At 47.1% G+C, this 16,528-nt stretch overlaps 1 protein-coding gene across 1 annotated transcript; it reads left to right on the top strand.

Moving 5' to 3' along the window:
* Positions 1-15,148: 15,148 nt before the first annotated feature.
* Positions 15,149-16,084, top strand: LOC123375350 (olfactory receptor 51G2-like). The gene has a single exon (XM_045026132.1). It carries the CDS (start codon positions 15,149-15,151, stop codon positions 16,082-16,084), a length of 936 nt encoding a protein of 311 aa, XP_044882067.1.
* The last annotated feature ends 444 nt before the right edge of the window (positions 16,085-16,528 follow it).

Genomic DNA, 16,528 nt, shown 5'->3' on the forward strand with positions numbered 1-16,528 from the left:
TTTCTTTGTTTTAAAATCCAGGGAATTGGGTCTGGACTCACCAGGAGTTGGTCGGGGGAAAAAGGAGGGGGGATGGTTAATTCCGCTTTGTTTTAAGATCCAAGGAGTTTGGATCTGTGTGAAGCCTCTCAAGGCAACCCAGGGAGGGGAAAGTCTGGGGGAAAAGGAGGGGGGAATGGTTAATTTCTCCTTGTGTTAAGATCTAAGGGCTTTGAATCTGTGTTCCCCAGGGAAGGTTTTGGGGGGACAGGGAGTGTGCCAGACACTGACTTCTGGCTGGTGGCAGTGTTACCAGGTCTAAGCTGGAAATTAAGCTTAGAAGGGTCCATGCAGGTCCCCACATCTGTACCCTAAAGTGCAGAGTGAGGGAGGAAACCTTGACAGGGCCCCTCCTGCAGCTCGGCAGTAAGAGGGGGAATCAAGACGTGCTTTCAGAGAGCGAAGGATCTGGGGAATGTTGCCTGGCTGAACAGAGCCCTGCTGGGCTTCCCCTCGCTCTGATCCTGACCCCCACCTGCTCCATGAGCACTGAGAGCCACTCTAGTGCTGGTGATAGATCTCACACCCTGCATCCACAGTCTGGGGGTACGTGGATCTGGGGGAGGGGGTTGTTTGGGTCCCAATGAGACTTAGCAGCAGGCATTTGGAGCTGGGCTTTGATCACACCCCTTTCTATTAAACATGTGCATGGCCTTGCTTAACTGCATGTGCATGTCCCATGCCTAAACATAAGGAAAGACCCTCTGAGCTGCACCTCAGGCACCAAGTGACTCTGCTAGCCCATCACTGTCATGTCGGCTCTCTGTGCAGTAGCCATATTCCTTACAACTGGAAACTATGGTTGAAACTATCGTAAGGATCAGAATGATCAGATACACAGATGAACACGATCTGTTGGGCAATAATCAACACAGCTTTTCAAAGGGAAATCGTGCCTCACCAGTGGGGTCAACAAACATGTGGGGTCAGGGGATCGGGTGGAAATATTGTACTTGGAATTTGAGAAAGTGACAAGGTCCCACATCCAGGCTCTCAAGAAAAGGAAGCAGTCATGGGAGAAGAAGGAAGGTTCTCTCGTAGATCAGTAACTGGTTACAAGATACGAAGCAAAGGGTAGCAATAAATGGTCAGTTTGCAAAATGGAGATAGGTAAATAGTGGTGTCCTTCTGGGGCCTGTACTGGGACCAGTGCTGTTCAACATATTCATAAATTATCTGGAAAAAGAGATTAACTGTGAGGTGGCAACATATGCAAATGAGATAAAATTACTGAATATATTTAAGAGAAAATCAGATTATGAAGAGTTAGAATGCAATCTCACAAAAGTGGGTGACTGGGCAACAAAATGGTAGATGAAATTCAGTGTTAATAACTGGAAAGCAATATACATCAGAAAACATTATCCCAACTATACAAAGAAAATGATGGGTCTAAATTAGCTGTTACCACTCAAGAAAGAGATCTTGGAGTCATTGTGGATAGTTCTCTGAAAGCATCCAGTCGTTGTGCAGGAGAAGTCAAAAAAGCAAACAGAATGTTGGGAACCATTAGGAAAGACATAGATAAGAATACAGAAAATATCACATTGACTCTATATAAATCCATGATATGCTCACAGCTTGAACACAGTGTGCAGTTCTGGTCACCCCATCTCAAAAAAGATATATTTGAATTGGAGTAGGTACAGAGATGGGCAACAAAAAATGTTTAGGGGTATGGAACAGTCTCCATATGGTGAGAGATTAAAAAGATTGGGACTTTTCAGCTTGGAAAAGAGACGCCGAAGTGAGGATATGGTAGAAGTCTATAAACTCATGTGTGGTGTGGAGAAAGTGAATCAGGAAGTGTTATTTATCCCTTCACAAAACACACCAACCAGAGGTCACCCATGAAGTTAATAGGCAGCACATTTAAAACAAATAAAAGAAAGTACTTCTTCACACGATGCACAGTCAGCCTGTGGAAGTCATTGCCAGGGGATGTTGTGAGGGCCAGGAGTATAACTGGGTCAAAAAATGATCTAGGTAAGTTTAAGGAGGATAGGTATATCTGTGGCTATTTGTAGCAAGATGGTCGGGGATGCAACCCCATGCTCCGGGTGTCTCTAAACCTCTGACTGCTAGAAGATGGGAGCAGATGACGGGAGATGGATCATGCGATAATTGCCCTGTTCTGTTCATTCCCTCTGAAGCATCGGCACCGGCCACTGTCAGAAGACAGAATGCTGAGCTAGATGGACCATTGGTCTGAATCAATATGACCATTCTTCTGTTCTTAAATCCTCTGATGGATGGGCTGCTGAAGAGAAGCCTTTTCCAGGGGTTCCCTCTGTTACAGAGCTGGTGTAGCCACCCTTGCAGACACCCATGGTAGGGTGACCAAAGATCACTCTTTTAAACCCTGTCCCCTGAAGTAATGTCAGGCCCCCCAGATGGGTAGGGCAGAGCTGGGAGGGGGGCAGCGTTCCAGCTTAAAGAGACAGCCTCCTCAGGCCGGAGCGGGTCCCTATAGGGTTCCAGCAACGGGCAGCAGCCTGACATGGCGGGGCACCTTTGCGTGATTTCTCTTTGGGAAATATGGTAATCCTAAGGGCCTGCGCAGTGTGGGAGGCTGATGGGGGGCGAGTGCTGCCACCTAGGGGTGTGATCCTGTAGCACGAGGGACAGAGGCACATGGGGTGAGTTTTCACAGAAAATGAATCATTGTTCTCTGAAAGTTCAGCTGCTACGATGCTGCCCAGCTGCAGCTGCCTGTATCCCCAAGAGAAATTGGAGGCTTTTCATCTGCCTCTTCCTCATAACATAATTGAAAGTGGCACTGACGGCGTCTCTGGCTGCACTCGGGGCATAGAAATGTCAAAACATCTGAACCAGTCTATGGCTGGGCTATTGTGCCCATCAGCTACTCTAACCAGCCTTCCCATCTCTGTGCAGCCCCCTGCACCCTGTACAAGGCCCCTACAGCAGATCCTGTGGGCAGTGGCTGCTGTGACAGGCCCTGGTAGCACATCTCTGATGAGCCTGTGCTAGCAGGGAGCTGGAGAGGGTCCTAGGGGGTCCTACCAGATGACAGAACAAGGAGCAATGGTCTCAAGTTGCAGTGGGGGTTTTCACTAGGAGGGTGGTGAAGCACTGGAATGGGTTACCTAAGGAGGTGGTGGAATCTCCTTCCCTAGAGGTTTTTAAGGTCAGGCTTGACAAAGCCCTGGCTGGGATGATTTAGTTGGGGATTGGTCCTGCTTTGAGCAGGTGGTTGGACTAGATACCTCCCGAGGTCCCTTCCAGCCCTGATATTCTATGATTCCATGATTCAATGATTCTAGAGCAGTTGTGGAGGCACAAAGGTTGGGGGTGGGTGGCTCTAGCTACCAGTGGATCACTGAGATCTGTGCATAACTTTGGGGATGTTGTGTATTTGGTTGTCATGGTTTTTGTTGCTATGGCAACTGAGTTAGATTATTATGGGTTAGCTCAGCCGGTTTCAACCAGCTGAGTGAGCTCTCTGTATATCTGTAAATAAAATGGAGGTTTTGGTTAGCTGCCTGCTCTCTGGCCTCAAGTGATTGCTTCCTACACCGGCTGCCCCAAGGATATAACACTGGCGACGAGGGTGAGACTCGGTGCTGCTCCAGTAACAGAAGGAAGTAGAAGTTAAGGTAAAGACCAAACAAAGAAAAAAAGCTGCTTGTTTGCACTGACTGTGAAAGTGAAACTAAAAATCATGGCTACTCTGACCAGGCCCCTGGAGCCTTTTGATGAGAATACAGAGCAGTGGCATGTGTATACTGAGCGTTTTGAGCTTTTTGGTATTGCAAATGACATTACAGAAGCGAAGAAGGTGCCAATATTCTTAAGTGTTGTAGGGGCTAAAACCTACTCTCTGCTACGCAGCTTACTACACCCTGTTAAGCCTAAGACTAAATCTTACAGTGACATTATGGAAATCCTGGGGTCTCATTTCTCCCCAAAACCACTGGTAATTGCTGAAAGATATAGGTTCCACAAAAGAGACCAAAAGGAAGATGAAACAGTTGTACAATTTGTAGCCATTTTAAAAAAGCTAGCAGAACACTGTGAATTTAAAGAGATGTTAAATGATGCCCTGTGTGACAGGTTAGTGTGTGGCCTCTGCAGTGAAGCTATACGGAAGCGCCTACTGACAGAGGCTCAGCTTACATTACAGAAGGCTGTTGATATTGCTGTCTCCATGGAACTGGCTACAAGGGAGGCACAATACATCGGTGCATCCCCTAGGGTGCAAAAAGTGTCACAAGAACTGACCCACAAAACGGTGCAGAGTCAAGAATGTTACCGCTGTGGTAAGCTGGGTCACCAGGCATCAGAATGCTGGTGTAAGGACCTAGTGTGTCGACACTGTGGCAAAAAGGGACACATTGAGTATGCCTGTAAACAAAAGAAAAAGAGGCCTGTGGTCTGGCCGACAAAAAGAGGAACCTTGCATACCCTAGAGCAGACCCAGGATGATCAAGGTGACACCTCCTCACAAGAGGAAGTGCCACTGCATGTTTTGTCTTTGGCAGCGGGCTCACATGAATACTGGGTAACCCCTTTATTGGAGGGCAAACCTATACGCATGGAACTAGACACCGGTGCAGCTGTCTCGCTGGTTCCTGAGACTGTGTATAAGGAAAAGCTACAGCATCTTCCGCTTAAGGCAACAAAAACTGTTCTGAAGACGTATACAGGTGAAGCTGTGCCCATGTTGGGCACTATTGATGTTAAGGTGGAGCTCAATGGACAGGCGGCTAAATTGCCACTGTTTGTGGTGAGAGGTGACTACCCAGCCTTAATGGGTAGGTCTTGGCTTGGGAAGATTCAACTGAACTGGGCAGAAGTGCACCGGATGACTAAAGAAGAAACCAGTCTAACCCCTATTCTAAGGAAACATGCTGCTGTTTTTGGAGATGATTTGGGAAGTATGAAGGGAATCACTGTGACATTGAACATTAAACCTGACAGTCCACCAAAATATCTGAAAGCCCGAACTGTGCCATATGCCATCAGGCCAAAAGTTGAAGCAGACCTGGAGCGCCTGGTCACCAATGGAGTCCTAATACCAGTTACCCATAGCTCATGGGCCACTCCTATCGTTCCAATAGTGAAGAAAGATGGCTCTCTCCGGATTTGCGGTGATTTTAAAGTCACTGTCAACCCAGTGTTGTGTGCAGAGCAATACCCGCTTCCCCGCATCGATGAACTCTTCGCAGGCCTGGCTGGGGGACAAAAGTTCAGTAAGATTGATCTGAGTCAAGCATATTTACAGATGCACGTCGATGAAAAGTCCCAAGAGCTGTTGACTATTGTGACTCATAAGGGGCTTTATCGATACTGTCGCCTACCCTTCGGAATAACATCTGCTCCCGCCCTGTTCCAGAGGGCTATGGACCAGATCTTGTGTGGCTTGTCAGGAGTTCAGTGCTATCTGGATGATATCCTGGTCACTGGAAGAAATGAAGAGGATCACTTAAAGAATTTAGAGGCTACCCTACAAAGACTGGAAGAGTATGGCCTACGAGTTCGCAAAGACAAGTGTGAATTCTTCAAGCCCTCTGTTGAATATTTGGGACACATCATTGATTCTGCAGGTCTTCATAAGGCCCCTGCAAAAGTTAAAGCTATTGTGGAGGCTCCCCCACCTCGAAATGTAAGCCAGCTGCGCTCATTTCTAGGACTCCTGAACTATTATGGAAAGTTCATCTCACAGTTAGCCACACTGCTAAAACCACTTCATGAGCTCCTTGGGCAGAACAAGGCCTGGAAGTGGACTGAAGCCTGTGATGTTGCGTTTAACAAAGCTAAGGATGCATTGCTAAATTCTGAAGTTCTAACGCACTTTGATCCATCCTTACCACTGCAATTGGCCTGCGATGCCTCCCCTTATGGAGTGGGAGCAGTCGTGTCACATATTATGCCTTCAGGAGAAGAGAGACCTATTGCTTTTGCTTCACGCACTCTAAGCAAAGCAGAAACTAACTACGCCCAAATCGAACGTGAGGCATTAGGAATTGTTTTTGGAATTCGGAAGTTTCATCAGTACCTGTTTGGGCGAAAATTTACTCTTCTCACAGACCATCGACCTCTGACATCAATTTTTGGACCCTACACAGGCATTCCCCCATTAGCTGCTAGTCGTATGCAACGTTGGGCATTGTTACTTTCAGCACACACATATGAAATCAAATATCGGAAATCCACTCTGCACGGCAATGCAGATGGCCTCTCAAGGTTGCCTTTGCCGGTCAAACACCAAGATAGTGCCCAAAAGGAAATCTTCTACTTTGAACAGGTAGAGAATACACCCATCACTGCTACTCAGATAAAGAAGGCAACTCGCGTTGACCCAGTATTGTCCCACGTTATGGACCTGGTGATGCATGGAAAATCTCGACAAATCTCTCCGGTCTCATCCGACCTTGTTCCCTACATGTCCAAGCGGACGGAGTTATCGGTCCAATCTGGTTGTTTGTTGTGGGGGAGACGTGTCATTATTCCACCACCACTGAGATCACAGATGTTAGAACAGCTACATTCCGGTCACTGTGGAATAGTGCGCATGAAGAAAATTGCACGAAGCTATTTTTGGTGGCCTGGACTGGACAGCGCTATTGAAGAGAAGGCAAAAGCTTGTATGTCATGTCAGGGTGTGAGGAATGCACCCCAGTGGGCACCCCTACACCCATGGGACTGACCTGAAAACCCGTGGCAACGTATTCACGTTGACTTTGCTGGCCCCCTTGAAGGAAGCATGTTCTTGGTGGCAATAGATGCCCATTCTAAATGGCCAGAAGTCTCTATAATGCAGTCCACTTCTGCAGAGAGTACTATCCAAAAACTACGAGGACTCTTTAGTCGTTTTGGTCTGCCAGAACAACTTGTGAGCGACAACGGACCGCAGTTCGTTTCTCAGGAGTTTCAAAATTTTATGAAGGCAAATGGGATACACCACATCACGTCAGCACCATATCATCCGTCCACCAACGGATTAGCTGAAAGATTTGTGCAGACAATGAAAAACGCTTTGAAATCATCAAGGGGACAACACTCCATTCAAAAGCGTCTGGATACCTTTTTACTTTCCTACAGAAACACACCTCATGCTACGACCCACGCATCTCCGGCCCTTCTAATGATGGGACGACAGCTGCGCACTTGCTTTGATCTGCTGAAACCTTCTGAACCCCGACAAATTGTGCAACATCAGCAGCAATATCAAGTCATCAGACGGGCACCCAGAGCAAAAGATCGAACCTTTAGCCCGGGACAGCCAGTTTTGGCTCGGAATTATACTTCCAGAGCTAAATGGGTTCTGGCCACAGTCATCACTCAAACAGGACCTGTTTCCTACACAGTCCGGACTGCAGAGAATCTTACCTGGCGGCGACATGTAGATCAGTTGTTGCCAGGTCATGCCAGTCCTCAGGACCCATCTGCAGTTGAGGGGTCTGACTTCACCTCTTCTGGTGAGGGACCGAATCACGAGTCACCTGTTTCTGACTGTTCTCCTCCATTACTGCCGGCGGCTGAGATACCCCTTTGCCCAGCACGAGCTGATACCACCTCCTCACCTGTTCGTGCTGCGGACCCTGAGCCCCTAGTGCTTTCGGGTGCAATAACACCAGAAGTTCGCCGTAATCCACCTAGAGACAGAAGGCCTCCTCATCGGCTGGATCTTTAGCTAGGGCGAACCCACGGTTATGGGGCAAAATAATCCCCAGGGTTTAGCCGGGAATGGAGGCAGTCTACCCTCCTTCTCTAGTCTAGTGTGTGTTGTATTTAGGGGATGTTCTTATTAGGGGGGGAGGAATATGTTGTGTATTTGGTTGTCATGGTTTTTGTTGCTATGGCAACTGAGTTAGATTATTATGGGTTAGCTCAGCCGGTTTCAACCAGCTGAGTGAGCTCTCTGTATATCTGTAAATAAAATGGAGGTTTTGGTTAGCTGCCTGCTCTCTGGCCTCAAGTGATTGCTTCCTACACCGGCTGCCCCAAGGATATAACAGGGGATCCCAGGATTCTGGGTCCGCCTGCTGCTTAAGGAGAAGGGAAGGGAAGGGAACTAGCTGAGGGAAGTTTCCCTGTAGGGAGCCTTGTGGAATCTCCCTTCCCTGGCCTTCACCTGGGTTTGTAGTGCAGGGGAGAAATCTGGTCCTATTTTATTATTATTCTTCTTCTGTTTTTTTTCAGTGACCTTACAGTGGTGACAGCATCATCGTTAACACTAGGCCACCCCTGAGATAGACATGTGACGAATCTGAATAATGCAAACAGAGCCTGCAGCAGGGCTTGTGCTGCAGTCCAGCTGGGTAGGATCACCACACGTCCCCTGTGATCTGGCCTCCTGCAGTTTGCCATTGGCCATGACAGGGGTCAAAGCTGGTGCACAGGAAGCCAAACACCTGAGGTTCCCTGATGGCCAAGTGGCCCCCAAAGGAATGTGCAGACATGCTTCATAAAGACAGTTGCCTCCCTATCTGAACAGATACTCCCTGCTGCCTGTGCAACCTCTCTGATGACTCCTTGTCCATTAGGGTGAAGCCCTCTGGTGTCAGCAGCTCCCGTCTAGCAGGAACTGGGTACGTTGGTAAGCTTCACTATCTTTAAAATGTGAAGTGAAGGGGAAAGACTGCAAGCTGTTTCCATTTGCCGATGTTCTGTGCAGTAGCAGAGGGCTCTCAACTGGGCTATCTGGGTAACTAAGTGACGGGGCTGAAGGACCCGCAGCCCTAGGTAGCTTGGGAACCTCTCCGCTACATCTGGCCAAGCTCCACAGTAGGTTGTTTAAGCTACATAAATACCTCATAGTGTTAAAACCCCCATGTCCCAAGTCAGGATTTCTCAAAGGATCCCATTTCTAGAGGTGCTGTGAACCATGGGCCTGATCCTGCTAGGGGCTGAGGGACAGGAGAGGAGACTGCCTGGAACATCAGTGACTAATTCCAAATCACCTCAGGCTTATGTCCTCCTGGAAATTTAATCAGCAAATGCATTTCCAAAGGTTTTATTCTCTGCATTGATTGTGAAGGTGGCTGCGTTGTTCTGTGGTAACAGGGCCAATAGAGATACGCCCTATTTCCTGACTGGCTGAGGGCTCCAGCACTTCTACCATGTAGATACTCCTCAGAGTTACAGGGCTACTGGCATGTCTGTCCCTCTCTGGTCTCTGAGAACAAGGTGTCAGGCTTCTTAGCCTTCCCTCTCGGGAGGTGGAATCCCGTGATCCTCCCACCCTCAGACTAGTCCCCGCACACTGCAAATCGACTGTGCTTGCCAAGCAGATCCAAGTGCATTGTGCACCTGTGGCTCTTTCCTTTGGGAGTCTGTGAGTAGTGGTGAGACGAGTGACCAGCCAGCCTTATTGACCCAAAATACTGTTTAATCTGAATAGTCAGAATAAAGTGTAACATGGGAGAAGAAGAGAATTTTCAAACAGCAATCTGTACACATCTCTGACCCCAAACCCTCCCACTCTGACAGGGACCCAGACAGGCCTAGGGCCTTCAGACTGTCTGTGCCTCTCAGTTTGAAGAGCTTCTCAGCAACAGCTGCCCCAGCTCTGGACAGACTCCCAGCGCTGGCAAAACAAGCTGTGTAATGTGGCTGGAGCCCAGAAATAGGCTCTTCCCAGCGTGTAGCTCCAATGTTGTCTCTCAACCTCTGGGGTGGTTACTGAGCGATGGCTTGTCTTGAGCTGTTGCTTCCCTTCCTGCTTGTTTTCCAGCTGGCTGCTATTAAACTAGGATGAGCCATGCTAGTTTCACCTAATGTAGCCAAAACATAAACATCTCAATAGCTAATCCAATATAGGTCTACAGGAAACATCCCAAGAATTGAATGTAATGTACACATTCATTATGACAGCTCAGATCCATGTCTGTCACAAAGCCGGTTCCTTGTGCTACGTATTTTATGAACGCAGGACATAGGTTGCATCTGAAGAAGTGAGCTGTAGCTCACGAAAGCTTATGCTGAAAAAAATTTGTTGGTCTCTAAGGTGCCACAATTAGTCCTGTTCTTTTTGAGGACATAGACAGTCAGAGAGAGACAGAGAGAGAGAGAGTACTTTCATGTGGGAAATGAAGTTCCATGAATACTCATGTATTTGAAATTGAAATCCACTTCCTGAAACCCCTCATTTTGGCTGAATAACAAGGCTGGACTTACTATGTACTAGAGAGTGAGAGCTCAGGGAATGAACATTTTCCATGCTGACCGCAATGCCTGTTAGCACTCCGGATACAGGCTACAGACTGACAGAACAGAACCTGAGGAGACCCAGTCAGCTATTAACCCAGGGACAGAGGAGCTACTAGATTTTTGTTTGCTGACAAGTGACTGACTGAGGGGTGAGACGCTGCAAAATATTCAGGTTTTAAAGAAATCCCGATGACAAACGCTACATTTTAAGTCCCACTAATTTGAGAAATCATCCCTGAAAGAAGACCAGAGGAGGCAAAATGGTTTGATATGTGTGTATTAAAGTACAGGTGTGTCAATGTTATGATAAAATATTTCATTGTAATACAAATATTGCAAACCAAACTTTCATGACTTCCATGTATATAGAAAGCCAGCAGCAGAGTTGCTGGAAATTGTGCAGGAAGGAGTAGTGGAAACTTTACTGTTCAATGGCTTTTGCTTTAGAAAGCATATCAGAAGTTCTCCAAATACTGTTTGCAATGTGTCTGTGCTATTATCTCTTTGTTCAGTGAACAGTTGTAGGATACTCTCTCCTGGTAACTGACCAGAAGCTGTTTCTAACACTTGCATTCAGGGTTGTCCATTCAATCACTATGCAATATACATGCAAGAACATAAGAACCTAACACTTTCCAAAAAGTCCCAAGAGACCAGAACCACTGCTCTGTGTTTCAGCGAAGAGTAGACCTGAGGTGCAAGAAGGGAGAGTTTAATTGTGATTATGTAATTTATGCCCATCACCTGTTACACAAGCATGGCTCATGTAACTTGCATACTAAACTGGATATGAGTGCAAACCTGGTGTATTCACATTCACCCATTTGCAACACCATCGTCTCTCCAAACCAGCTAAAGTAACTGTCTGTGGCAGCTTGTAACTTGGTAGATATCTACAGACCCTTGTATGAGGAGAGGATGCAGTTCCTGTGAGGATGATGAGAAGCCTGTAAGATGATTGAACTATCAGGATTCAGTCAACAATACAATGGGCCACACTCAGAAGTGGTGGCCCGGAAAGGGTGTGTGTGTGTGTAGAGGTCTCCACTGTAAAAATCACACCGTGCTCAAGTAAGCTGTGGAACTCCCAACCACAAGATATCAATGGGGCCAAGAGCTTAGCCGGATTCAGTGATGGAGTGGATGTTTATATGGGTAACCAGAAAATTCAATTACAAAAAAAGTGGAGGGTCCCGTGCAATCTCTTGATTCCAGAAGTTGGCGCTTTAAAAATGGCAGGAAATAATGCAAGACTCCTAAGAAAATCTCCAAAGGTGGCGCTGCTGGGCGTATTGCAGGCAGAGCACCAACAAACAGAGGAAGTGAGATTGAGTAGACATTTCTGGTCACACAATCCATCAGTGGCAGAGATGTTCTTTCCTTCTGTACTGTGCTACAGAGCCTCCTCTTGTAAGGAACAAGCTTACACCACAGCCAGCCAGACATGACCGTGACGGGTTCGCAGAGTCACTGGGTACCTGAGGCACAGCTCAGAGGGTCTTTCTTCCTGTTCAAGCATGAGACACGCTCACACCAGGTAGGCAAGGCCATGCACATTCCTCATGGAAATGGGTGTGACCCAGTCCCAGCTCCAAGTGCCTGCTGCTGCTCTCTATTGAGCACAAACAGCTGCCTCCCCCACATCCAGCTACCCCCAGACTTGGTGAGGATGGATATTTGGATGCTGGCTGGGAGGTCTATCCAGCGCTACAGCAGCTCTCATTGCTCATGGAGTGGGTGTGGGGGTCAGGATCAGCCCGATGGACATCGCAGCAGGTCTCTGTTGGGCCAGGCAATGCTCTCCAGATCCATCACTATGAAACCACGTCCTGATTCCTCCTCTTACTGCTGAGCAGCAGGAGAGGCCCAGACCTCCCTCGTCAAAGGGGGCTGTGCTAGTGACAGGCCTCATCACCAAGGGGTGTTGGGAAGGGTTCAGGTTCTCCACCCAGTGCCCCAAATTGTCCTTATGAGGCACACAGAGCTGAAATTTCCCTACAGTACTTAGCTCTGACCCCAATCATTATAGTGTCTTAGCGCCTCGCGGTCTGTAACCCCCTGTGCCAATAAAAGTATCTCACTTTATTTTCATTTACTTCCTGTTACTTATAATATAGGAGGATGATGAAGAAAAACAGAATGAAAAATGGGAGGGGGAGATAAGAGAGAATGTTCTTTTCCTTGGCTAGGTCCCAACAGGGGAACCCCAAAATAAAGCTACGCATGGGGCCACACTAACTCTAAATCTTCCACTGGTTACAACAAGCCCAGATTCCAGGAATAGAGTCTGCAGAAGGGCTGGCGCTGCCGTCCAGTTGCGTAGCATCACCGTGCATCCCCTGTGATTTGGCCTCCTGCAGTTTGCCATTGGCTCTGATGGGGTTAAAGCTGCTGCACACAAAGCCAAGCAGCTAAGGCTCCCTGATGGCCAAGTGGCCCCCAAAGGAATGTGCAGACATGCTTCATAAAGACAGTTGCCTCCCGATCCGAACAGATGCTGCCTGCTGCTGATGCAACCTCTTTGACGACTCCTTGTCTTTTAGGGTGAAAAACCTCCGCTGTCAGTGGCTCCCCTTGTACCAGGAATTGGGTATGTTGGCAGGTTTCACTGTCTTTACAATGTGAAGTGAAGGGGAAAGGCTGCGAGCTGTTTCCATTTGCAGATGTTCTGTGCAGCGGTAGAGGGCTCTCAGCTGGGCTGTTGGGCAGGTGGGAGGGCAGCACTAGGTAGCTTGGGAACCCCAGCCCTATATCTGCCCATGCTCCATGGTGGGCTGTTCAAGCTACACAGGAATCTGACATTCAAAGCGAGCTCAGAGTATGAAAATCCTGATGCCCTGCCTCAGGGTTTCTCAGTCAGTCCTATTTCTAAAGGTGCCTTGTGCTCTTGGCTCAATCCTGCCAGGGGCTGAGTGAAAGGAGACCCCACAGAATATCAGTGACTAGTTCCCAAATCACCTCAGGTTTATTTTCTCCTGGAAATTTAATCAGCAAATGCATTTTCAAGGTTTTATTGTCTGGCTCGATTGTGAACGCAGGAATTCAGAGCCGTGGTAAGAGGTCCGATCGGGCGTATGTCTGTTTCCTGACTGGCCGAGGACTCTAGAATCTCTGCCCTGTAGAGACCCCTCAAAGTTACAGGGCTACCGGCATCTCTGTCCTCTCTCTGGTTTCCCAGTGCCATTTACTCCCTGGCTCAATTGTGAATTCAGGAATTCAGAGCTGCAGATACACCGGATATAGGCTACAGACTGACAGAGCAGAACCTGAGGAGAACCAGTCAGCTATTAACCAGGGACAGAGGAGATACCAGACTTTGTTTGCTGAGAAGCGACTGAATGAGGGCTAAGACCGCTGCAATGTTTTCAGTTTGTGAGGAAACCAAGATGACAGATGTTACATTTTAAGGCCCCTCTATCCTGAGAAATCATCTCTGAAAGTAGATCAGAGGGGAAAGAATGGGTTGACTTGTGTGTACTAAAGTACAGATGTGTAAATGTTATGTCAAAGCTTCTCATTGTAATACAAATATTACAACTCAAACTTTCAAGATATGCCTGTATATTGAAAGCCAGCAGCAGAGGTGTTGGAATCTCTATAGGAAGGAGCAGGGGTAACTTTACAGCTTAATGGCTTTTGCTTTAGAAAGTATTTCAGAAGTGCTCCACATACTGTGTGCAATGGGTTTGTGCTATTAACTCTTTGTTCAGTGAACAGTTGTATGATACTGTCTCCTGGTAACCAACCAGAAGTTGGTTCTAACACTTACATTCAAGGTCATGTACACAATCCCTCTGCAATACCTCTCTAAGCCTCTGTTTCAGTAGTATAGACCTGAGGTGCAGGAAAGAGGAGTGTTATAGTGGTTGTATGAAATTTGCACACATCACCTCTTACACGAGCATGGCAGAAGTAAAAGGGAAACTTAGTGTTTGCACTAGTCATACCGTGAGGATGAAGAGAAGCCGGTAGGATGATCTACATCTCTGGATTCAGTCAACACTATTCAGGCAAAGCACTTCAGCTTCTCTTGGAGGCATTCTTGGGGCTCAGATTGTATCACTGGGAGTATTTGGTAAAGGAAAGTCAGTAGAACCCAGTTCTGAACAAATTTACACATTTAAATGTGCAATGATGTAGTTGAAGTCACCATTATTGAATTAAGAACCTGGCCCTAATAATTTATCCCATGTACCTTAAGAGACATAATTTGGGCTCTCAGGAGGTGAGAAAATAATATATAATGAGGCAATGAAAGACGTTTATAAATAGCTTCTATGCAGGGCAGATAAATATAATGACCATTTTCACCATGCACTTGCCATGTGTTTACACACATGTCATGATACAATGGGCCACAATCAGAATTTAAGAGCCAGAAAGGGTGTCTGTGTGCAGGTCACAATATTAAAATTGCACAGTGCTCAAGTAGGCTGCGGAACTCAAAGCCACAAGATATCAATGGCGCAAAGAGCTTAGAATCTTTCAAAGAGTGACTGGTTTTGTATATGGGTAACCAGAAAATCCAATTCCAGTATTGAGGATTGTTTTTAAAAGTCTTGGAAGGGCCCACAGCCTTCCTGATTTAAACCACAAAATATGTCGTACTAGTGGGTGTTGAGGGAAACTTTTCCTGGGAGCAGGTTATCTCATAGCTGCCTATTGCAGGGCTTCTTCCACCTTCCACTGAAGCATCTAGACCTGGCCCTGGATACCAAGCTAGATGGACTGCAGGTCTGATCCAGTCTGGCAGTGCCTGTCTTCCTATCAGTGGTGTAAATCCAAGACTATATTTTTGCTGATCTTCCTTGAGCTCCTGGGAGTCTCTAGTATTGCACAGAGAGCAGAATGATGTCTCATTATCATCTAGTCACCTGTTCTTTTTCCTTTCAGGAAGGAAAGTCCAAAATTCCTGGAACCTGCCCTGTACATTATGTCAGCTGTGAATGACACCAAACTCAATTCTGCAATGTTCCTTCTCACCGGGATACCTGGGCAGGATGACATCCATCTCTGGATCTCTATCCCCTTCTGCTTCATTTATTTTTTTTCAATATTGGGAAATTCAATCATTCTGTTCGTTATAAAAACAGATCAGACCCTCCATAAGCCCATGTACATTTTCCTTTCCATGTTGGCCGTCACAGACCTTGGCTTATCGATATCCACCATACCGACAATATTGGGCATATATTTGTTTATCTCTAAGGAGATCAGCCTCGATGCCTGTTTTGCCCAGCTGTTCTTCATCCACTCATTTGTATTCACTGAATCCTCCATACTCTTGTTGATGGCATTTGATCGCTTTGTGGCGATCTCTAACCCACTGAGATATGCTTCCATCTTAACCCTGCCACGGCTATCTAAGATGGGACTGGTGTGTGTGGTAAGAGGGGTGGCCGTATCATTCCCATTACCCTTTCTCCTGAAACGGTTCCAATACTGTCGAGCCAACGTCCTCTCCCATTCCTACTGCCTGCACCAGGATGTCATGATTTTGGCTTGTTCAGATATCACAGTCAGCTACATCTATGGCTTGTTTCTTGCCGTCTTCACGGTGGGATTGGATTCACTGCTCATCTTCCTCTCTTATGTGATGATCCTCAAAATTGTGCTGAGTGTTGCATCACACACACAGTGCCTCAGGGCCCTGAACACCTGCGTCTCCCATCTCTGCACCGTCCTGCTTTTCTATATACCAGCTATCGGCTTGGCTTTGATACAAAGATTGGGGAAGGGCTCTTCTCCCTTAGTACAGATTGTCCTGGGCTACATCTACCTGCTCGTCCCGCCCCTGATGAACCCAATCGTGTACAGCATGAAAAGCAAACACCTTCGTGTGAGGATATTCAGGGTGTTTGTCAAGTGAAATGTCATTGCTGGCTCCAAAGCTGCCAAACTGGGAGATGAAAAACACCGGCCACCTATTCCTTGCTGGACCCTTACATCTGAGACAACATGAGCTACTGAGCTGCACTCTGTAGAGAGAGGTTCAGACAGGGTTTAAGGCCCGCAGCATCGGGATAGAGGCTGCTGAGGCAGGACAACTCACTGGGGGATGGAGACCAAGGCAGTCAGCAGCATTTACAAAGGGCTTGTCTACACTACCAAGTTTTGTCGATGTATGTAACTGATTCCATGTAACCAATTCCAGCTCTCGTCTATATTTCTTTCTTTTTATGAATAAACCTGTAGATTTTAGATTCTAAAGGATTGGCAACAGCGTGATTGGTGGGTAAGATCTGATGTGTATCTTGACCTGGGTGTTCCATAAAGCAACCTTCCTGGAGCCATGTGCTGGGCTGGCCCCTGC

The sequence above is a fragment of the Mauremys mutica genome, chromosome 1 (genome assembly GCF_020497125.1).
Source record: "Mauremys mutica isolate MM-2020 ecotype Southern chromosome 1, ASM2049712v1, whole genome shotgun sequence".
In the NCBI taxonomy this organism is placed as follows: domain Eukaryota; kingdom Metazoa; phylum Chordata; order Testudines; family Geoemydidae; genus Mauremys; species Mauremys mutica.

Coding starts and splice junctions, on each gene's coding strand:
- LOC123375350 (XM_045026132.1), top strand. CDS start 15,149: ATGTCAGCTGTGAATGACACCAAACTCAATTCTGCAATGTTCCTTCTC.